At 40.1% G+C, this 23,267-nt stretch overlaps 1 protein-coding gene across 1 annotated transcript in view; it reads right to left on the minus strand.

Annotated features, from left to right (window-relative positions):
- Nucleotides 1–18,417, minus strand: part of dnah9 (dynein, axonemal, heavy chain 9) — a 179,360-nt gene extending 160,943 nt beyond the window's left edge. The window contains exons 1-14 of the mRNA XM_086304951.1: nucleotides 18,037–18,417; nucleotides 17,189–17,385; nucleotides 16,942–17,100; nucleotides 15,558–15,688; nucleotides 15,205–15,416; nucleotides 13,360–13,593; nucleotides 13,104–13,271; nucleotides 12,547–12,663; nucleotides 12,282–12,432; nucleotides 9,664–9,778; nucleotides 9,398–9,466; nucleotides 4,721–4,847; nucleotides 4,288–4,434; nucleotides 2,008–2,116 (exon numbers count right to left, since the gene is read on the minus strand). Of these exons, the coding sequence (XP_086161077.1) occupies nucleotides 2,008–2,116; nucleotides 4,288–4,434; nucleotides 4,721–4,847; nucleotides 9,398–9,466; nucleotides 9,664–9,778; nucleotides 12,282–12,432; nucleotides 12,547–12,663; nucleotides 13,104–13,271; nucleotides 13,360–13,593; nucleotides 15,205–15,416; nucleotides 15,558–15,688; nucleotides 16,942–17,100; nucleotides 17,189–17,385; nucleotides 18,037–18,399 (2,299 nt within the window). The 5' untranslated portion in view covers nucleotides 18,400–18,417. The remainder of the gene's footprint in view (nucleotides 1–2,007; nucleotides 2,117–4,287; nucleotides 4,435–4,720; nucleotides 4,848–9,397; nucleotides 9,467–9,663; nucleotides 9,779–12,281; nucleotides 12,433–12,546; nucleotides 12,664–13,103; nucleotides 13,272–13,359; nucleotides 13,594–15,204; nucleotides 15,417–15,557; nucleotides 15,689–16,941; nucleotides 17,101–17,188; nucleotides 17,386–18,036) is intronic.
- Nucleotides 18,418–23,267: the final 4,850 nt, after the last annotated feature.

Raw genomic sequence — 23,267 nt, forward strand, 5'->3', positions numbered from 1 at the left:
CAAGTATGCTAAATTATCAATTTGCGAAGCCAAATATAAGCCAGATTTTAATAGACTGTTAACATGACCCCACTCTACATCTCTAAAACATTTTATCTTATAATTAATTTAAAACTTTTCATTTAAAATTAATTCAGACAGGATGATGATACACAAGTACCCAAAACAAAAACTACCTAAAAACATAACCGCTTTGGCGGTGGTGATAAATTATTTACAGGACTTTATAAACAGAATAAAGGAAATATCACACGGCAAGAATTAATATCACTGCTTAGCAATCAAGATGTGAACACAGTGTAAATTATTAAAGTCTGTGTGCAGGCATAGTAACCAACCTGGCAACCACACTGTCAACAAAATCAAGGAAAGCACTGCTTGCCAAGAGTAACACCAGCATAACTACAAATGTATATGAAGTGAATCAAGTGACTTTGGACAGAGCTAAGCCAGACCCCCTGCTCTTCGGTTAACTCTATAAAATGCTGTGCAGTTTTTGGTTCCCCTCAGGAATCTCATTCCTCATTTACTGCCACTGTTTCCACTCTACGTTAAATACAGAGTATGTTGTTAAGATGAGGAATAAAAAACGCTTTTTAATACCTGAATTATATTAAATGTACTTGAAAACACAGTTTCTCCATCAGAAACGTACATGCTGTTTTTTTGTTTTGTTTTTGAACAAGTCAGATGGAAATATTTGACTAGCTTTGTGCTTAATTTTCAATAAATTTCCGCAGCGATCAGCCTGAGATATTATATAACACTGAGTACTGCATTGTTTCTCTTTTGTTTTGTTTGAACAAAGCTCAGTAGCAGACATCTACTTAAAAATCTGTGTTTGCAAAGATGCAAAGAGCTGTGATTGCTCAGCACCGGCTTAAATACAAAGAAATCTGCTGCTTTTCTTTAAGACATAAATAAAAACATTGCCACTTCACAGTATTTCTACACATTTGTCTTCTGGGTTAAATTAAAGTAGATAAGTAATGAAATGTCAAAATGATCCAACATGCTGTAACAATGAAAGAAGGAAGCCGTATCATTGCTGCAAAGTGTCGGTAAAAGAATGGAAAACACAGTTCAATCATAGACGTGATGTCCATTTAGTGTTGCAGTGTCATGGTCCTGGGCCATGTGGGCCCAGTATTCTTAGTTTCTTGTATTTTTGTATTTCGTACCTTATTTAGGTCATGTTTCCTGAGTTGTCCTGTTATGTTGTTCCTTATTTGACTTCCCCTTGTGACTCTTATCCCCTGTGTGCCCCTCTATGTATCTGTGAGCCCTCATCTCCCCTCCTTGTGTTTCATTCCATGTTTCCCCAGCCCACTATGCCAGTGCTCTCTCTCTCCTCCTGTTTGCACCTCTGTGTACTTCCTGTTTTACTTTGACAGTCTCCCGTCAGTGTTGTTTACTCCTGCCTTGTCTTGTTATGTTTATCTGTGTCAGCTGTGTTCCCATGTGTGGCCACTTCCCCTGATCATCCCTCTTGTGTATTTAGTCTCTGTGTTTCATGTAGTCTGTGTCGCGTCGTCTGTGTTACCACCCCCTGTGTTCCGTATCTCCAGCCATAGCTTTTCCTTAGTTTATGTCCAGTTTAGGTTTCTGTTTAACTATTACTCTTATGCTGCCCTCACTCTGTTTTGTTCCTTTCATCAGCCAGAATAAAAGGCTCGCTTTTGTTTAACTCCACTCCTGCATCCTCGCTTGTGTTCGCTCCTGGGTCCACCACACACATTTCCGCACGGTCTGCCTCCGCAGACCGTGACATGCAGGGATGTTATCAGCACTGAACTCTGTCAATCTCAATACTCACAGAACACTTAAAGAAATAAAAGTACTGGTTTTACATAATTTCTTCAGCAAAGTGATGCCATCTCCATTGTACTGTGCTGTCAGTTGAGTACTGTCGTAACTAATGTCACTAGACTGACAGCAGAAATTGACATATTTAAATGTGTCATTTGTCCGGAGCTGTATTGGCTACTAATCAGTAAATGTGCAGACCTTGGCTGTTCCAGTTCAGACTGTCCTCTGCCTTTCTGAGCTGAGCGTCGATGTCGCTGAGCTGGCCCTGAATCAGAGGACGTTCCACATCAAGCACGGAGTGCACCACCTGCAGCCAAACAGCAGAGGAAAAAAAGAGAGAGACCTGATTTTCTGCTCCCACTAAGTGAGTACAGAAAAATCATTTAAATATCATTTCTACAAAAAGGCCAAGCACAAGCCCAGAGCGTCAACACGGCATGTCGTCCTCATTATAGTCACTATTTCTGCATTGTTCCATGCTGTCATGACTTAATTGGACTTGAACTTTTGCCTACCTGAAGCACTGGATTTCTACATTTTTAAAAATGTAATCATGTCGTTGAGGTGGCTGTAATACGTGTAGTTGAGCTTTGTGTGGCTGAATTAATTACACAACGAAACTGTATACTGTTTCATGGCGCATTACTGAAACTGCTATTTTGCCCTAATGCTTAGTTCTTATTAAAACTGTGAAGGTGTCTTTGATAAATACAGACTATGTACTCAGTAATTCAGCTAATAAATACATTTCTGAAATAATCCAGCAAAGGCCTGTGTCAGTGTTTTGTGGGATTTTTTTCCTGTGTCTTAAGGACGTGACTTTCAGATTCTGTGCATTTGCCAATTCTTTTGTCCTCCACTTGGCCATGTTTTTAAAAGACACGCTGCACACTGTGTCAAGATGTGCCAAAGTCTTTGCTAATAGCTCTTTGGGAATCACCTTGTTGGTGCAAAAACACGACTTTTCCCTGCCAGAGTTTGTTATCTTTGGCTTTTATCATAGATTCAGCTAAACCTCAGAACTGTGGCTCACGACTTTTGCACATGGTAAATAATTCTGTATATTTTTAATAGTGCTAGTCTCCAAAAAGATAAGGACATGTCAATTGCAATGTGCATGTCACAGAGCTATTCTTCTCCATTATCTGATAGTGCTCCACCCAGGCACACTGTCCTGTCCTCATAGATTATTTTACTGTGTTAAATAATTTATATGTTAAATAATTTGAGAGGATAACTTCTCATCATATCCAGCCTTGATGGCATCATGTCAGCCTTATATTTCTATTCTATTATATATTATATATGCATTCATAATTTCTATTGTAGTTATTAACAAGTTATTGTAAATTCTATTCTTTGACATTGTGCTTGAAAATCATGTTCCTCTAGATGTTTCCTTAAGATTTCTAGCGCCTTCTTCAGTGTCACCCTCTATCATGCAGTTTCCTCTGAGTGACTTTGATGAAGGTCAAATCTGACTGGAAACTTTTGCTGGAGCATTTCTACAAAAGCAAAGCTCGTGTGGTAAACTGAGTTGAGTACCTGCTAGCAGTGATTCACGAACAAACAAACAAACCCTGACTTGGTGCCAGGGTTTAGACCAGGGCTGTTACTGGCAACTAATATACTGAATATTTATGCTGGAGAAAATTTAAATTATGGGAGGCACTTCAGAGCTGCAAATGAGTGGCATTTTGCTCTATGCACAGCAGTCACAGACCTTATCAGACTAATCTGCAGTGTCAGGAGACAAGCAAATATACAGCTGTTAACTGTTTAAATTAAAGCAGACGCGTACTGGTTCACCAAGCTGTCGTCTCCTCGTTCCTCCCACCTTACTTGCTTACTTCCTGTCACAGAGCGAGAAGCTATACTGTTTTTTCTATTCTGCTTTCAAGGAGCTTCTTTGTTTTTTAAAGTGGTCCAATTCTCTAGGACTCCTGAAGATGCTAAAAAGCTTTCTTTGGACATGGGCTCCTCAGGCCTGGAAAATGTTCTACAGCACATGACAGGATTCATGTTCAGGGACTGCATTTCAGGTCTTGGAGCTCTTGTCAAAATTGACGGAAGTATAAGGAGGAGAAATAACTGAGCTAAGCCATATTACACAAAAACTGGACATAACCTATTAAGCCCCCGGCGGTTTTCTGATCTCCACGACTCCTCCCTTTTGCGCCCATCTTTGGGTGCGTGGGTGCTTAAAAGGTTAATAGCAATGATGAATCCAAATTTGAGGTTTTTGGTTAGTATCAGAGGTCAGGAGCGAGGTATAACAGAGAATGTAAAGCACAGTGGTCTTCAAAAATCAGAACTATTCCTAAAGAAATCACACGAAGGCTTAGAAGAGTTCAGGCTTTGTTGAAGAATAACGGTGGTCACTTTAAAGCTCATCAGAATATATTTATTTTTTTGCAGTTTTTTGACGATAAATTTCCACATCACAGTTTGAAAACTTGCAACCTAATCTGATCCAACCTTATTATATCGGTCCACAGTGAGTTCAAGGTTAGCCACATACTGCCACAGCTGCCCCCTGATGGTGTAGATCTGCACTGCAGTTTCAGGGATGGCTTCAGTCTGTCTTGCCACTAAGTACTTCACCTCTCTAAGCACAGCCGCCAGCTAGGAAGAGATTAAAAAGTACATTAGAAGCACTGAAACATATATCAAGACATTAAAATTGGTCTGATCAGATAATTTTTTTAAAATTCACGATGTTAGAAAAGATAAAATCACTTTGGCCCATAATTATAACCCATTATATCATTTCAATTAAAAACTGAAATACTGACCATACTAATGAGGAAGATGAAAATAAATTAGCTTGATATATCACCACTCTAATATATCTCATTACAAAAAGCACAAGCCCATCAGCTTTTCAAACTGTGTGGGAGCTAATGTAGACCTGTGGGTTAAAGTTGACTGTGATCAGCTGAGTGTCCGGGTCCCGTTTGATTAACGGCAGGCTGAGGTTGTACTGAGAACTCTCACCAACAGTCTCTGTCCATGTCTCAAACAAGCTGGTGGAATATCTAAAACAGCAAACAAAAAAGCAGACGCGCGATGACAATCGAGCAAAAGTTATTACAACAGAAAAACAATTTGCACTTTTACCATCAGAGTATAACATTGTTTCAAATTCCCATTACCAGGGCCAGGTTTTTAATTTAAGGCCACCGGCACAAAAATGTCTCATATCATGGAAATTAACATAAACAGCAAAACAAGAGGCTAAAAGGCATATGATTGAGCCATTCTCCCATTTCTCCATGGTTGTAAACAGAATGAGAGGCGCGAATCGCTCATCTGCATCAAGCACACAATAAGGATAAAGGGAGAGGAGTGAGGAGGGTTAGATCCAGGCGTGCGGGGAGGTAATATGAGGATAAACGCTGATTCATCTGCAAGAGGCAGGGAACAGACAATATGTCAGGGCTCTGTACAGCTATATCAATCTGTAAATAGCTACGATTATGATGAGAACTTCAGTGCGCGCTGTGTGCTCCTTATTGGATTTCAGCTGTGAGCTTCATTTCCTGATAGTGGCACCGCAGACGCAGAGGCAATCAAATGCTTTGGTCATGGTCATAAATCACACTACATTTTGTCTGTGGGGGTAATGAGTGAGGATGCCCATTCTGTTCCTGACTAGAATGTGTATAATAACGGTGGCATTCATCGGAGGCAACGGCGATGATTATTACAGCATAACAAGGGCTCTAATTTCTGATGGGAGTAAATTGAGGGCAAAGAACTGGTGTTGTTCATCATCTCATTACTGTGGTTGCAGGGACATGAAGTGAAGGAGTGATATTAAGTCTGTGAGGCATAAGGAATGGGCTTCTGCATGGGAATCTGTAAGTGTGTGTGGATTTCATTCACGTACTACCACGCATACACGTGCACACACGCATCTACACTTCCGGAGCAGTAAGGGCTGACTATTCATTCCACCTTTTCGAACGTTTCCAACCCTGCTGTGATCATTTTTTATCCTTCACCAATTCAAAGTGGAAAAACACAAATTTGAGAACAAACATGTGGCTCTTTAATGAATTTGTTCAAATAATACTTTGATAGACAAATGTTTTTCAGTGTATTTTAAGCTAACACACAAATGGGTGGAACCTTTTAGCCTGTTTTGTCTGTTGCTGTACGGTTAACCTTTACTGCGCTCAGTAACTGCTGCTATTGTAAGCAGTAGTCTTACATTGTAGCCCAACAGTAAACAGAAAGATGATCCTTTATGGTGGCCCACCTTCATATAGCAGGCTAAAGCTCCCCGATTCAAAGATACTGGAGCCATAGGCACTATCTGCAGACTATCTTTAACAAGCATGTAGCAGCAGAATTCCAATCTATGTAGTCTACATAAATACTTAGGAAGTACTAAACGCACGGAGGGGCTCTGATGAAACGATGGAAAGCGTCACTATAAAGACGGAGGTCTTCGTAGGTACAATATACCAAACCTCTGAAAAAAGATGTGAACATAATTGTTAAAGAAAATATTTTACTTCACTAAAATAAAAATAAAAACTCAACTTTTGAAAAAATAAAAATAAGTGAAATTGTTAGTTTTAGCATCTGTTAGTTTTAATGTATATTAACTTATTAACAACACAGGGTGCAGTTCACTAACATGTTAGTTGTGTTAATTTTAAAAGAAGCTAATGCTGTTTTGCTGCATAATGAAACCTTTTTGTGGCAGACACTGAGTTGTCACAGCAGTAAATTTAATTAAAAGCAAACTGAGAATCATGATGACTCAGTCCCACTGAGTTAGTATGCAAAAGAAGTCACTCTTTAATATTAATCACACTAATGCTATTGCAGCATATCCAAACGTCTGCTGTGGAAAATGTTCATGAATACAGGTTTAAAGGTCCTGTAAGCCGACACAGGTGCTTTCAATTATCCTGCATAATTAGACCTCACTTACTCACTTGCACTTACAGTACTGGGCAAAAATCTTGAGCCACCCCTCATTTCTTTACATCTAACAAGCATTCCTAACAAAATGTTAGGAAAACTGAAGGTGCAGCAATGGGTAAACATATATGGAAATACGGCACATAAGGGAGAAACTGAGTCTGTATAATTCGAACAACCTTGAAAGTTCATAATTGGTATGACTATCTTTATCCTTCAACACAACCCGAACTCAAGCTTTCTTGTAATTAATTTCTTGTAAAGAAAGCTTTACAAACTTTCTCGTAATTATTTAAGTAGTCTTCAGAAATAGTTTCTAGGCTTCTTGAAGGACATTCCAAAGCTCTTCTTTTGATGTTGGCTGACTTTTGCTGCCTCAGTAATGTTGAAGTTCAGGCTCTGGGGAGACCGACTTCATGTTTCATGGTGTCTTTTTCTATCTAAGTATGCTTTTACTGTATTCTCACTGTATTTGCAATCATTGTCATGCAATGAAGCCATTCCCAACCCCTGTTGAGGTTAACGTACCGCTGATTTTCAGATGGTATTGGATCAAAGTCTGATTGTTTTATTTGATTGTAGTGTGTTCACAATCCCATCAGTTTTGATAAGAACCACCCCAGCAGCTGAAATGCAGCCCCAAATCATGACAGAGTCGCCGCACTCACTGCTGAAAGTCTCCTCTGACCTCCTACTGACAAAGATTTAAAACAAAAATGTGAATTTATTACTCCATAAGAGCTGTTCCCACTGATTTTTAAACCAGTCCTTGTGTGATTTGTCTCTTCATCATGTTGTACTTTCTTATTAAGAACGGTGTCTTGACAGCCACCTTTCCACTATGACCATTTCTGATGAGGTTTTGGGAAAAGGTGGATGGATCAAATGAAGGTCAAGATTCATCTCTTAGGTCATCTTTTCTGGATTTTCCCTCCTATTTCTTGAGGACATGACTTTCCTCTATCAGAGGCTGTAGGTAGCTTCTTCTTCTTTTGTCCTCCACTTTCACCATTTCACTTTCCTCAAACTTATCATTTTTTGTAGATTCAGCTAAAGAAATGGGATTTTGTGTGTTATTGTGATATTAACTGCTATTAACAAAGTGTCTAATGATTTACACTCATGCAGTCTAACAAATCCTGCAATAAATGCTCCCTTCATGAAAATTTCAATGTGTTAAACTGTTCAAGAGAAGTCTTTTGCTCAAATGTGTTATGTTAAAGTGTTAAAGTGTATCTTATCAGGTAGATAAAATAACAGGAAATTAAACAGAAATTTAGAGTAACACAATCCAATTCAACTGCATTAGCTAAGCTAACTAACCTGGCAACAGTAAAACGAGAGAAAACATGTTGATGGTTTGCAATTATTATTATTTTTTATCTCTGTGATGTTTCTTTGACTGGTGTAGCTCAGTTTGATTCCATCCAAACAGCATTTCCTGCCGGGTACCAGGTGGTTGTTGGGAGCCTGAAACCCTGGGACCCTGATCTCGGCTTGCAATGGGGTGTCCGTCCTCTAGGGGATCAACTGCCTGTTGCCGTGGACATGGGCGCCCCATCTAGGACCTCTCTCTGAGATGTGTGGCTTTAGGTCTTCAGTTAGCTCTCTGCCTGCCTTTGACTCCTGGGAGGGTGGTATTCTGGCTTCCAACCCTCATTTTAAAATATATTTCGTGACAAAGACACAAATGCACTCACACTCTCTCAGTTTCTCTCTCTCACACTCACACACACACACCACAAGAAGATTGTCGGCTTATGTACCTGTGCATTTTCGAATGCCTGTTGTATGTTTGTTTGTTCTTACAGGTGTAGCAGTTGGCAATACATTGTGCATTACTATTTTAAATTCCCTAATCCTTTCCCTCTCTTTTGTTATTTTTTTCTGCCTGTACTGCCTCAGACATTGTCATACTATAGACCACATATACAGTGTAGTAAGTGAAATAACATGAATAGAAATAAAGAAATAAACAGATAAACCCGGAACAAGAGGAAAAGCGAAATGTGTTTGGCACAACGGTGTATTTAAATCATAATTGTGATTGCGAAATCTGCCAGAACACAGGACAGGATTAAAAGGAAACAAGCCCCCCTCCCCACCCCCCCACCCCCCCCAAAAAAACAAAACAAAAAACAAACAAACAAACAAACAAAAAACCCCAACATATCCTTCCCAGTGGGATGCTTTATCTTGCAGGGTTTGATGTTGGATGCGGTCTATAAGGCCATTTCTCACTTGGCATCAGTAAGCAGTGACAGGGCATATGGGATTATGGGAGTCCTGCAAAATAATCTGCAGAGCAGCGCCACAGTAATGAGAACATAAATCATGCCCAGAGCTGCATGTCTACATGTTATTCCACAGGGGCTGCTTCATAAATTTTCTACACTCAACTAACAAAATCACAAACGCTGGGTTTAAGAAAGGTTGACATGAAATTACAGGGAAACATTTACATTTCAAAGACTAAAGCTAATATTTAATATCTGCCTTTATAGTATTATTATGCACTCCAATAAAATGGTGTCATATTCTTTCACTGTCTATTCTGTTTAATCTTCCTTTCTGTTCTTTTATTCAGTAATACATACATCTCAGCATGATGACACACAGTGTAACACGCTGAGATAAGTGCGGCACACACCTGTCCAGCAGTTGCATCATCTCCTCATACTTCTGGATGACCCTGGCTCCTTCTGCAGTCTCCAAGCACCTGCAGAGAAGATGAAGCTTTACAAGCCATGCAAAGGGTAGAGCCAATATCTTTACAGGGTCCAATATTCTAAAGCCTCATTTTTATGAGGCCTCTAAAACTGCTCACAGAGTGATTAATTCATACTGAGACCACTGGAAATGCACGGCCACATCAACTTTCATTTTTTAATCTGCTTTATTTGAAGTGAGACTCACGGATAGGTGAGGTGTCTGAATTTGAAGAAGGGGGTCTGGATGCGCTGCTCCACCTCCTGGGCCCATCTCAGCCCTCCAGCTACTGCTGGCATATTCTTATTCACTGGAGCTGAACCTGAGGAGGTCAAACATCATCACATAGAATTACACAGATAGGCGGTTTTATGCAAAGTTTGAGCACCCTTAGGCAAATTACATATTTTGGTCATTTATGAAGAAGTAAATAAATACAGCCTCTGCAGCAAACACACATTAAAATGAGCTTTTTGAACTGTGAATTAACATTTAATTCACAGTTTCTTTTTATTTCATGGAGGGACGAAGAGCAACTGTGACATGTGCCAAACTCACGGTACACTGCCAAGTCAGTACTACCTTTTGGCAGCTTTGTTTTTTTAGCACCAAAACTTTTTCTCATCCACTGCTCCTCACAGATGACTTCAAGTTTATACAAGCTCAAGACCGTTATAGACCTCCTTGCTCTGAATACATAAATGAGTTTCATTCAGTTTTATTAGTTATCTCTGATTATAGTAAGTGTTTAATGGTGAACCTTAGATTACCTATATTTTCACACTCATCCCTGCATGTTGATGGCTCAATTACCTCAGCAAGTACCAGCAACTGGATATACATGTACATGATTAGGCTTCATCGGTGGAAATCCTGAGCACAAGAACACAGCTACATGTGTGATTAAAATCTGCAAAAGACACCTCAAAAGTTTTTCTTTTAGGAAGTAACTGATGCTGGTAAAAGAGAGAGCAGATTTCTCCTATATTGGCTTCCCTTCATTGGCTTCCTGTTAAATCCAGAGTTGAAATCAAAATCCTGCTCCTCACATACAAGACCTTAAATAATCAGGCCCCATCTTACTTTACTTGTAGTACCATATCACCCCATTAGAGCACTTCACTCTCGCTCTGCAGGCCTACTTGTTGTTCCTAGAGTATTTAAAAGTAGAATGGGAGGGAGAGCCTTCAGTTTTCAGGCCCCTCTTCTGTGGAACCAGCTTCCAGTTTGGATTCAGGAGACAGACACTATCTCTACTTTCAAGATTAGGCTTCAAACTTTCCTTTTTGCTAAAGCATATAGTTAGGGCTGGACCAGGTGACCCTGAATCCTCTCTTAGTTATGCTGCAATAGGTGTAGGCTGCTGGGGTAGTCCTGTGATGCATTGAGCATTTCTTCACTCACTATGTGTTAATAGACCTCTCTGCATTGATTATTAGTCTCTGCCTCCCTTCCACAGCATGTCTTTATCCTGTCTCCCTTCTCTCACCCCAACCGGTCACGGCAGACAGCCGCCCCTGCCTGAGCCTGGTTCTGCCGATTTCCTTCTGTTAAAAGGGAGTTTTTCTTTCCCACTGTCGCCAAAGTGCTGTTTGTAGGGTCTACCTTACAATATAAAGTGCCTTGAGGCGACTGTTCTTGTGATATGGCGCTGTATGAATAAAACTGAATTGAATTGGTACTTTGCATCATTACCACAAGCCTGTCCGATTTCAATTTCAAGATTTCTGCATAGAGATTTCACAGATAGCTTTTTAGTTCAATCCATTTTTTCCTTTCTCTAACCCAGCCACAGACGGTCAACAAACCAGAGTACCCTTACCGCCAGTCCCAACCTCACCTCCTTTTATTTCCGCTAACACATGATTTTGAACTTAATCAGTAGTTTTGGACTTCCTGATCACCAGTCTGGCTGATCCAGACATTGCATCACCATAGCTCATTCCAGACAGCAAAAATTCCAAGGTTGAACTGTAAAATTGTTTGCTTTACCAACAACAACAACAAAAAATGTACTAAATATGTAATTTTCCCAAATTTTAGATACTCCCAAAATTCAGAGAAAAGCTGAACTAAAAAGGCACATAACTGAGCAACGACCACCCAATAATGTGAGATCCCCTCATGTCCTCGTCGTATAGTTTCCATATGCTAGATTTGTCAGTACACTATAATCTATCAAGATTATCTTTAAAGTGCAAATTTCAAAAGACTGCTGTTTCCTCGTGACCTCATATCAGCAGCTGGGAGGAGCTACACTGGGGATTACATGATGAACAATTACAGGGTGATTCAGCTGCCCTAATTAAGCTCAGTATGTACACACCCACACACAGGAAAATCATCTGTGTGGGTGGACTATGGGTGTGTGGGGGTTTTAAGGGTTTAAACTCAGCAAATTTCCAAAGAGCTTGGTCGTTTCAATTAAGAAGTTTTTAAATCAAGAACACTCCACGTTTAATTCCTTTAGAAACTTTGACAACATCCTTGAGGGGTTGTAATGGATCTCACTCTTCACTGATCTCAACCTTTTTTCCAACCCCAAGCAAAAGCAGTTTTATGATGTTTTTCAACAGGGAAAGACAAGTTCCCCTTGAGACTCAAATTTAAACGGTGTTTACAGCTAAACTACAAAATGAAGTATATTTAGGTGTATAAATGCACCTTAAATATAGAGTTATCATGGACACCAACATTAACTGCTGACTGTGTCTTTCTTTGCAAGTTTGTGAGACTAAAAAGTGGCATATTCTTTAAATAAACACCATCATAATGTTGTTTATAATTAGACTTTTGTGAAATAAAGACTTTGTCGTGAATCTCACCCCACTCCTCAGCAGCTTGAATGTGTTTGTTGTAGAGAATTTTACAGCAGTCCAGCTCCTTGTCAAACATAGACACAAGCAAAGGGTATTTGTCCAGAGCATCTGTAGCCACTAGCGGGCGCTCCAGCAGGCTGCCAAACATGTCCAGAACCTGCAGACAACAGATATGCCAAAGGGCTTAATGATTATGTGTGTGTGTGCACGTGTGTGAGTTTGGGCGGGTGGGTGTATGCATGTGTGTGTGTCTGAGAAAAAGATCCCAGACCTTAAAGGCGTGCTCCAGACCGAAGGCGTCATCAAAGGCCTGACAGAAGATAGCTCCGAGTCTTCGGTCTATGTCATCCACCTTCAGTTTAAACTGCCTCACGTCTTCTTCAAACTCCTGCAGAGGAAATAGCTCAGCTACACCAACAGCCAAAATACCAAACAGCAGTGTGATGTAATGCAAAGCCAGCAAAGCATATTCCTTTTCACAATTCACTGACTCAAAGCCATTCAACAAATTGCGATTCGAGATATTCAAGTTAAGTCAATTTATATTTGCTTATAGGTCTCAAAAACCTTGGATAAGCAAACAGATGACATTTACAAATAAAATACTTTATTGGCAGAAAAGCAATTTGCTCCACCGATGCTGGGCGACCACGCTACTGTGCTGTTAGCCAGGATAAGAAGAAGGTATAAAAGCTCTGCTGGGCCTGTAGCCTTTCATATTTCATAAAGCCCTTTTAAAAGGAATTCACCTTGACAATGCTCAGTAAAATAAGAGAGCAGGCAAGTGAACTAGAGCCCCATATATCCTATGATCATAATCATTCGTACCATGTTGTTTACATCCAAGCAGTCATAGGGCTTCTCTGTGAAGAACTTATACGTGTCAGTAAATTCCTGCTGGAGCTGTTGGACTTGCTGGCTGAGGGCTCGACCTCGGACGCCTCCAATCTCCAGTTTCTCAAGCTTCAGCAGGTCGACAGCTGTTAACAAGATATCCTGCAGAGAAGGCAAGCTCCAGTCAACTGTCATACCAAAAATGCTGGCATTTCTCCAAGAGGTGCTGAGAACGTATTTCCATACTCACCTTAATGATTTTGACTCTGTTAACAAATCGGTCAAGTCCGGAGAAAATCAAAAGAGGGGAAAAGTCCCAGGGCCTAACCAAGCTCCCGTTCTTCTGGTACTGCCTCAGATTGGCCCGCCGGTCCTCATAGGTGCTCTTGAAGAGAATCAGGACCTCCAGGGTGGTCTGTATTTTCTGGAGAGTCTCAGAAACCTCTCCTCTCAGAATATCTTCTGGTACTAGATAGATGCGGGCCTGATAAAGGAGAAACAAGAATGATCTTTTTTTAAAAATAAGATTAAAAAAATATGTGATGGGTAATTAGCGTTTGTGTTTAGTGGCATCAGTGGTTTTGTTTAATAGGCGAGTACGGGGAGTGCAACTTCCTGCAAACGGAGGAATCCAGATGGACCTCCTTATTTATTCCTTGTCTTCTGCTCTACAGTCAACTGTCATCAAACAGTTATGAATAAATATACATGTTTATCAACCAATAGTTTAAATATATATATTAAACCACCAGTTGCCATTGAAAGCATTAATTAAAGAACTGCAATGTACTGACGTAGAAATGCATCTACATATGCACAGAGCATCTGAGGACATAAACACAGAGACCCTTTTATAGAGCTGAGGATACTCAGATCTACAATTCCAAAGAAAACTACAGCACTTCAAACCTTTTCTTTCCTCAAAGGCATTAGATAAACAATTCTCAGCTGCAAGATGTGTTCAGAATTCTTGTGCCTATCACGGTAAATGGAGCATCAGGAGAGAAGAGCTTCTCTAAGTTGAAACAAATCGTCAGCTATCTGAGCACAGCACATTCTCGGGGCAGACTGTGCAGACCTGCTGTTCTATCCATTGAAAAGGATGCTGCATCTAAGATGAATTACACAGCTCTTACTGCTGAGTTTGCTGCAATGAAAGCAAGAAAAGTGACTTTCCTGCATTTTATGTGATATCGACCCTTTCATCTAACTCTGAGAAGAAAGCAAATAAGGCTGTTCCCCGCAATGTTAGGCCATTAAATAATAGTGTATTTTCACCAAATCTTGAAAATCTGGGTTGTTTAATGGCCAAATTTCACTACTGAGTTTTAATATTATAATCATTATATGGTGAATATTGTTTCAGGTGGTGATAAGAAAAATATGCAACAGCAAACAAGAAGATAGCCCAGACAGAAGCATTGGTTGGTCTCTGGGATCTAGGCCAAGTTTGAAACTGCCATGTGCAGTGTGGGCACTTAAATGCCATGGGACACAGTGGCAATCTAAAGACAGCCTACAGCTCAGTGTTTCCCAATGCACAGCCCAGCAGGTAAACGCTGGTGGCTGCCAGGTCTTTCCTGGGAAGGAGTTTCTGGTACATTATATATTTTTGGCTGCAAAAACAGGGACTTGCTTCCAATAAACTTAACACAATAAAACAGAACAGTTTGAGAGCATGAACTTTCATGGCTGAGCAGACAAAGAAAAAAGTTCCACCTACAAACAGGAAAAAAAACTCTAAGAAGAAAATCACCCACCCACTTCGCAGTGACAGGTGATCCCTGAAAGCGCAGTTCAGAAACACTGCAGTATGACTACTTAGCAACACCGACTGCCCAACTGTAACCTAGCTGTAAAACACATTCACTTGCCTGTCTATAGGGGATAGTGTGACACGGTTTTGTTCGATTGTTAGGGTTTCTTTCTAATATTGTGTTTACCTGGTAATATAAAGTGCCTTGAGGCAAAAGTTGTTGTGAATTGGCATTATAGAAATAAAACTGAATTGGATTTAAACTGAACTGAATTGAATTGTGAAGACAAAAGTAATTTCAACAAAACATGCAGACAAAGAGCAGAAACTGCAGCTGACCTGCTGTATGAGGAGGTTACATGTCTCCTGCAGGAGAACAATCAGCCGTGCTGGAGTGTTGTAGTATCTTGAGTTTGCCCACACCAGACATACTGTGTGCATTAAAGGGCCGATTAGACCCTTGACAGCAGGAATCTCCACATTCTCCATGTCAGTAAACAGAGGCTGCAGGGGTCTCAGGTAGGTGCAGATGTCTTCTGCCTCCTCGAGAGCTGCAAATGAAGATGTGATCAAAGTCAATTTGACCACAAGTAAAAAGATAAAGCATCTTGTTCTTTGGCCCTCAAAGAACAAAAACATATTGCATCTCAGAAAGCAAACTTCATTAAGTTTATTGTCTGTTGTTAGATTACCTGCAAGGACATCCTGCTGCATGTTCATAAAAGCAGCATGGTAGCAGCTCTCCACAGCCTCCAACAACGCTGCCATCTTATTCACCTTGCATGATTTTAACTGGGAGTGGATGCACTTAAAATCTGCATATCTTAAAGAAAAACAAGGGACGTTTATGGATCTATTAAACTGCAGCTTCCCAGGGGCCTGAATCACTTCTGAAAGACTGCAAAGAATGACTCAGAAAGTGTAAAACTGTTCTTAAAAACCTGGAAGCATTGCCCGGTCAGCTGTGTTAACAGCAGGTTACTGCAACAGCAATCGCAGCAGAGGTGGAGAAGAAAAATCACAGAAAAGAAACTATTATTAATGCGGTTACAAGTGAAAGGTAAACATCTGATTAGCCTAACACAACCAAAATGTTTTACTAATTTATGCCTCGAATGTTGGACAAATCTTATCTGAGAAATGACAATTACAAAAACCATTCTGGACCATTTGGAAACCAGACATTAGCAAAACCTGGTTCACTGCACATTTATATGCTAATGTCAATCACCTTCAGCATTCCAGGCTTTATAATTTATTCCACATTTACTGGGACTATAATTCATAAAATATACATTATAAAATATTTGAATTACAGACTGAGACCCGAAATTCATCCAGAAATTTTTACATAGATTGGAACTGAAGGAACAAATCAAAACATTTTCTCATATATTTTCCTTAAAGATTCTTTAAAAAGCCAAAGGGGTTGCACCATCAAAAAGAAATGCAGATTCTCTGTTCTTCTTTCTTTTTCATTTGTATTACTGCAGTCTTTACCTTACAATATAAAGCGCCTTGGGGCAACTATTGTTGTGATTTGGTGCTACATAAATAAATAAATAAACTGAATTCAATTAACGCAGGGTCAGTGTTAATTTTGTAGCTACAGACTGCACAATATGAACTACCATATGTGTTGGCATTAATTTGTTCATATGAATAACATAAAAAATGTACCAAAGGCTGGTGGCATTAGAGTATGTATTTAAGAAAAAGGAACAACTTTTGTTGTTTTTCATTTTTGTCTAATTTCTTCAGTGGAAAAACAAATGGTAAAAATAGAGCATACTGGACTGCTAGCATGTAATTCTCATAAGATGTAATTCTGTTACATAAGCAGATTTGTTTCAGCAAAGAAATAAAGAAAGTACTGGGCTGCAAATTACATTGTTCACTCGACAGCACAGGCACTTTGAAACTGAAATTAGAAGCACTAGCAAAAACTTAGGTCCCTTCAGTAATTCAAAGTTGTATTATTTTCTGTGTTATTTTCTCACACTTGTGACACTGAAACAAGCACTTCTCAGAAGCTGCCACTGGCTACTTTGTGTGTGTAATAACAGAGGTGCTGACCTGTTCTTCCAGAAGAGCAACTCGGTGTGAGGTGTGGGGTTTCTGCCTTCCAGCAGAGCCTCAGAGGAGTCTTTTTTGAGGATATCACGGATTTGATGGCTCCACTCTATCACTGCAGACTCCAAGGAGTGGATGATGCTTTTATCCACTATTTCCCCCCTGTGATGTTTCACAAGTAAAGCATTTTAGAATGTATGAGTTGGACAAATGATGCATTGACACGATCCTGTCACAGCGGTCTGCTTACCTTTTGTCCGTCTCGAGGGCGGCTCGGTCTATTCGCTCCGAGCCTGCGGGAAGAGGCAACAGAGTCTTGCCTTGGATTTGGCCAGACACCACAAACACACTGTTCTTAAGGGAGTGGACATGACACTTGATATCCTGTACCACAACTTGTGGCCACTGAATGTAGTTGTTGCTGTTGGAGAGCAGTGGAGCTATAACCTGAAGGAGTTTAAAGAAATTGGAAAAATGTTATGGACTAAACTTTTAAAGTACAGAGTGACAGCAGTATTAGGAAAAGGACTTAAAGTTTTAAAAGTACTCATTTTTCTCAAGTGTGGCGTGTAAGTTAACTATAGACTGACATTAGCAATTATTTTAACCCCGTCAATTATTAACCGTTACTTGTGACAAAACTTTCAGGTCATTAGTGTTATGCATATCACTGTTAAACAATTACTTTTAGCAAACAATGTCAACCATTTAGGTACAATATTAGTTTTGGCAACGTATTAACTAATATTTTCAATTACAGATTTTAAATTACATTTTTAATTTAAGCATCATTTTTAATAACACTGACTTTTTACTATTTCAATAATTTGGCTGTTTTGCTTGGCGAGGTTTGCTTGCTGGTTTTCCCTAGAAATACCTAAGTACTTGTACCTAGTACTGAAATATGTACTGTTTTAAGCATAAAAAAGGAATAGTGCTTTGTTTTTGGACCACGATGAAAGCGGTCATTTAATTTGAACCCTCACTCGCAGCTCTGCATGCTTACTGCAGTCTAGGTAGGAGGTTAATGTACTCGGTCGTGGTAAGTAGGGCTTCATGCACCTAACAATCATTAACGTACCCTGCTCTGTGGCTTACCTCCTCAACTAGAGCAGAAAACTGGTCAAGTGGAGCATAAGACAGGTCCCCGTAAAACAAATTCTCTTTCATGGATTCGGGACTCAGTGTGGTTGTGGTTCGCTTTATGAAGTACACCGCCTTGTTCTTGGAGTCGCCAGTGAAGGAGGAGGCGGTCTGTAGCTGTCCTCCTGCAGTCACAGACACCACCAGAGTCCTCTGCTCGGCTTTGTCCAGGAACTCCTGCAGCACCTGCCTGTTGTCCTCGCTGGACACGCATTTCTGCCATTTGTCCTGTTTCAGTTTAAGAGTCCTCAGGACGCATTCCGCTATATAGTCCAGTCTCTCGTCCTCAGCAGCAGGTGACTCCCTCAGGTCCTCCATGTGCCCGGGTCAGTCACGTTGACTGTATGCACTGATTGTGTCTCGGCAACCATAGTAACGCCGTGTTTTGCATCAGGCCGTTGCTTGGGGAACATGACCGACTTGGAGCTGACCCAGAACATCCCTCAGTCCATCCAGTTGCTGATTGACACCCATTTTCCCTGACAGGATTTCAGTGGAAAGTTTCTCTGACTGTGGCAACGACAAGCAACACACCTGAGATAAATGCATCTGATACATGTCACAAAATCATGTCAGTAAATAACTATTCACTAAAGATAGTGAATAGTTATAGAAAAATGGCCATGATAAAGTATAAACCAACAAGGGCGCACAGACGAAAGCGTCTTCATTTTAGGTAACATGTTTAAACATAGCAAAAAGGTATCAGAACCAAAATAAATTTACTGCGTAAAACATTCAAACTTCTTGTAGAGTTACTCTTTAAACAAATGTGATGTAGTAAACCCGAGCGGTATGCGTGTGATGGAAGAGATAACTGGTGTTTAAAATGAAACACGTTTGCAGATTCATAAGTTCTGTAGTTGTAGCTAATGTGTCCTGTATGTTAAAACACTTCGCATACCTATTAGTATTCGAAGGGCATCTTCCTTCGGGGTCATCAAAGACTCTGGAGTGGATGTTCAAGCTGCGCCCTGTAGGGTTAAGCTGTGATGAGCACCATTACTTTTCTACGTGAAGTCTTCTTTAATTGATTACATGCAGAGGATACAGGATGTTTACCTTCTCGAAAAATCATCACGATTATCAGCACACTGGATATGTTCGGACGAAATATGAATCCATAAGTAACCTGTATGAAAGTTACTATTTATACCCTTTAATCTAAATGATGTAAATGCTGATGGTTTTGTGAAAACTCTCGTTTTTGTCTTTGCCCTTTCGTTTATTAGGAAACATGCGATTGCCACAGCTAACCACAAGGTGGCAACACTGCACTTACTAGTCAGAGGCCTGTTCCAAGAAGCTTCTGATTTTGTCTTTATGTTTACTCGATGCTCCACACTTTGTGCATTCCTGAGCAAAAATCTGACATCCTGCCATCTGAACAGACTGCAGGTCTGATATGAGGAAATCCAAACGTCACTACTGTACTGGTTTCTTGGAAGTGGTCTTTCTGTGTGTCCTCTGTTTGTGGGATATGATCAAACCTCACAGACTGAACGTGAACCATCGTGCTGCTGTTTGACAGGATGTGAGGCCAGCAGAGGAAATGAGTGTGTGCTCTGTTCATTATTCTCATGTGGGATGTGGAACAGGATTAGCAGCAAAATGACATCAAACACCGCCTCTGACGTCTTTTATCCTATGTAGGTGCATTTTATGCTGGGCCACCTTCAAGCACAGTGTGTGTGTAGGCGTGTTTAGGTGTGAGTTTGTGTGTACGTGTATGAATAAATATGCATGTGTGTGACCAATTGTGAGTCACTCAGACTGTCCAGAAGCAGCAACTAAGGAGTTTCGCTTCTTATGACAGAGCAAAAAGAACTGCAGAAGCCAGACTTTCCATTTCAGAATCACATGAACCGCCTGGTCCCTGATATGATGGAGCTGCTTGCTACATCCACTTGGGTGGCTGGACACTGGGATACATAAACCAGGAATGTTTCCTTCAACTGCATCTTTATATCAGCGAGGAGGATGAAAGTGAGTCTGTTACAGTAAAAAAATCCCTAATGTTGCTAATCAGTTACTATTTGTTTCTGGTTATCAAGAAGGGATCAGAGTGGAAAGACAAAGAACATTCATATTTACACATTAATCTAATACATACTAATTAACATTCATTTATCTGACAGTCTTGCAAGCTTCAGAGAAAGTCTACTTTGCATTTAGAGGTTTGATCAGCTCAGGGGTCGACAACCTGCGGCTCTTTTTTGTCCTTATACTGCGGCTCCGGGTGGTTTGGGAAAATAAATTAGAAGTATTTAGCTGAAGTGTATTTTATTTGTGCTTAGTTCTTTTTTTTAACTTGTAGTTCTAAATTGGAAGATTATTGTGATATTAAAATATAAAAATAAAATTGTATTTTTTTATTTTTCATCGCTCAAAATAAGCGTCACACTCGCGGAAGCCGGTATACCCACCAAAACGCCGTGCATTTATCAAGACTTTCAACCCCAGGTAGGCCAATTATGGATGTTCGGATCCTCATTATGTCAGCAGCTATTCTCGACCGTGAACTATGTTACAAACAAACACCGCTCACGCCTCACAGATGACAGCTTACAGTCCTGCGTAAAGATGAAAGTGACTTCGTACAGCCCCGATTTGCAGACGCTGTGCGCAGAGGTTCAGGAGCAGAAGTCCCATTGTAAACATATCACGGCAGACCCGACGATGTTTCCATGAACACGCTTTTCAGCATCTCTTTATTGACCACTTTTCACACACGGTTGCTGTACGCATACAGCCGGCTTTAGCTTTTCAGCTCACAGCCCGACACACACCAACAACAGCAGAGAGAGCACAGACTTTAAGGTGGCGAGGTGTGATTGCGGGTGCCGCTCAGGTGCGTCCGCCTCCCCTGCAGCGACGCTGCAGACCACGCCCCGCCACACACATTAACCAGGTAAAATACATATTTAGACAGAATTTTGCAACTATCTACTTTTCATTTTTTAGCAGCATAGTGCTTTTTTTCCCAATTATTTTTTAAAAAGTCAGGTCAAGGCTCCAAAAGCCCAAAGGCGATATAAGGGTGGCGGCTCACAACAGTTTTTGTTTGCTACATGGATCATTTTAGTTCAGCTGGGGGTGTCTTTCCTTTTGTTATATTTCTTTAAGAGTTCAAAATGTGTTAATTACATAAATAAAATGTAATTTTCTCATTAGCACTTCATGGATTTTATAAGCAACACACTTTAGTTGTTCACACAAAGCATAAAGGTAAAGGTAAAAAAAAGCAAACAATATATACAGTGTTATCTTCATTTTAGACGTCAAAAAGTATTTGCGGCTGCCAGTGTTTTCTTTTGCGTGGAAACCAGGTCCAAATGGCTCTTTGGGTGTTAAAGGTTGCTGACCCCTGGATCAGCTGGATCAGTTTTGCATAGGATGCATTGTTAAACAGACACAAAGTTGACACAAAGACGGTTAGGGTAGAAGGATTCTATCAACTTTAAAATAGAAGATTGCTGTATTTCAGTGGTTGAAAAAAAATTCAATGGATTATTTGCGATATTTGTGAGTTAAAGAGCAAAAGTAAACACAGAGCAGAAATATGGGGAAAGGATCAGGGCCACAACAGGCAGTGAAAGTCCAGGTTTTTCCAGATTTTTGACAGTTCATCTGTGGTATGTCTCTTCAAATTGGCATCTTTATGCTACTACATGAGGTCGCTTCAGTCAATATAGTTATAAACTGCTGTCATTCATCAGACAGCAATGCGTGTAGTTTTTTTTTTTTTTGGGGGGGGGGGGGGGGGGGGGGGGGTAATTCAACAATTTCTGGTCTCATGTGACACAAAACTGATTCCAAGTCATTCAATGTTAGATATACAGACTCTGGAAAGGTTTAGGTTGGCAATATTCTGAGTTGAGCCATCAAAATCAGTATCACACAGCTGGGAAGACTCTGGCAGTCTTTATGCAACCCATCACACACACTTTTGATGGCTTGCTCTCAATAATGAGAGATATGTTTAAAAAAAAAAAAGAAGATTGCCAGTTTCAGCTTATTGCTGCCATCATACAAGCAGCTCACAACTTGTCTTTGGTATTTTGCAAGACAGAAGCTTCAGTTTTGTTACTGCAGCACTTGAATCTGTACAGAAGTGATACACAATAACTGCATACACACATCTTCACTCCATGCTTTATAAAAAGGTGTTACTTTGTGCTGCCGTTGCTGTTTTTGGAGCTTATTTTTTCAGATGAGTACAAAAAAAAATCCTTTGAAGCAGTTTGAAAGGGCGCTCAGGCATTTCTATTACACTTTCTTAATTTTAGATATGAAACTGTTGTTGTAAACACAGTAGACCAGTAGAGGTCAGTAAAATCCTTAGATTAAATCATGTAAATGCTTGCAGCCAAGCAGGAATAATCAACACTCACTAATAAAGTTATATAGACTTCCACAGAAAATATCATAGACAACTGTATGAATAAGGCACACGCTCGTCCTAAGGTCTTTTGGCACACTCCGATAACATCTGTGTTCATGTTAGCTTAAGCTCCAAGCATAAATACAGATTAATAAACCAGTGCGGGGGGATATGTAAACCTATGCTATGAGTTTGAAGCTTTGTTGTGTTGCGTTGGCATCAGTTGGCTGTTTAAACTTACCTTGTTCAGCTTCACATAAAGCCTTGTAAACAGGTACAGTAAAAAAAACGCCTTTATGAACTTGTTAAAATTCTTCTTTCATCATCTATAATTTGCCGGTCCCTCTTTCTTCCTTGTTTTATTGCTTTCAGATGTGTATCAGCATCAGTATGAGAGAGCCCTGCTGGATGAAATTCAGGAGAAATAACACTTTTGGTATTTGTCCTAAACGATCCATCGACACATCCTCATTCCTCTGAAATAAAGCTAAACTGAGTTCACAGACTGAAATGTGGCCAAGTGTCTGAAGAGCAAGTATGTTCACAATTGTGAGTCACTGTTTTTTTTATGTATTACCACGCATGTTATCTTACTCATACAATATTAACAATGCAGGACTTTGCAGACATTCCTCATTTTCGTACTTTAGCTTTTAGATGACTTCTTCTTGACACATGTCCAGGACGTCTGGTCCCGACTCCAAATCTCTGTGCTGATTCACGAGTGCATGGTCATCTGTAAGCCTTAGTTGATGTAAAAAATGTATGCACACACACAGTCCAGGTGTCCAGACATCGTCAT

Source organism: Aulonocara sp. 'chitande type north' Nkhata Bay, linkage group LG8 (assembly GCF_057382095.1).
Source record: "Aulonocara sp. 'chitande type north' Nkhata Bay isolate Kocher_YH1m ecotype deep benthic linkage group LG8, A_spYH_male_GT1.1, whole genome shotgun sequence".
Classification (NCBI taxonomy): Eukaryota; Metazoa; Chordata; class Actinopteri; order Cichliformes; family Cichlidae; genus Aulonocara; species Aulonocara sp. 'chitande type north' Nkhata Bay.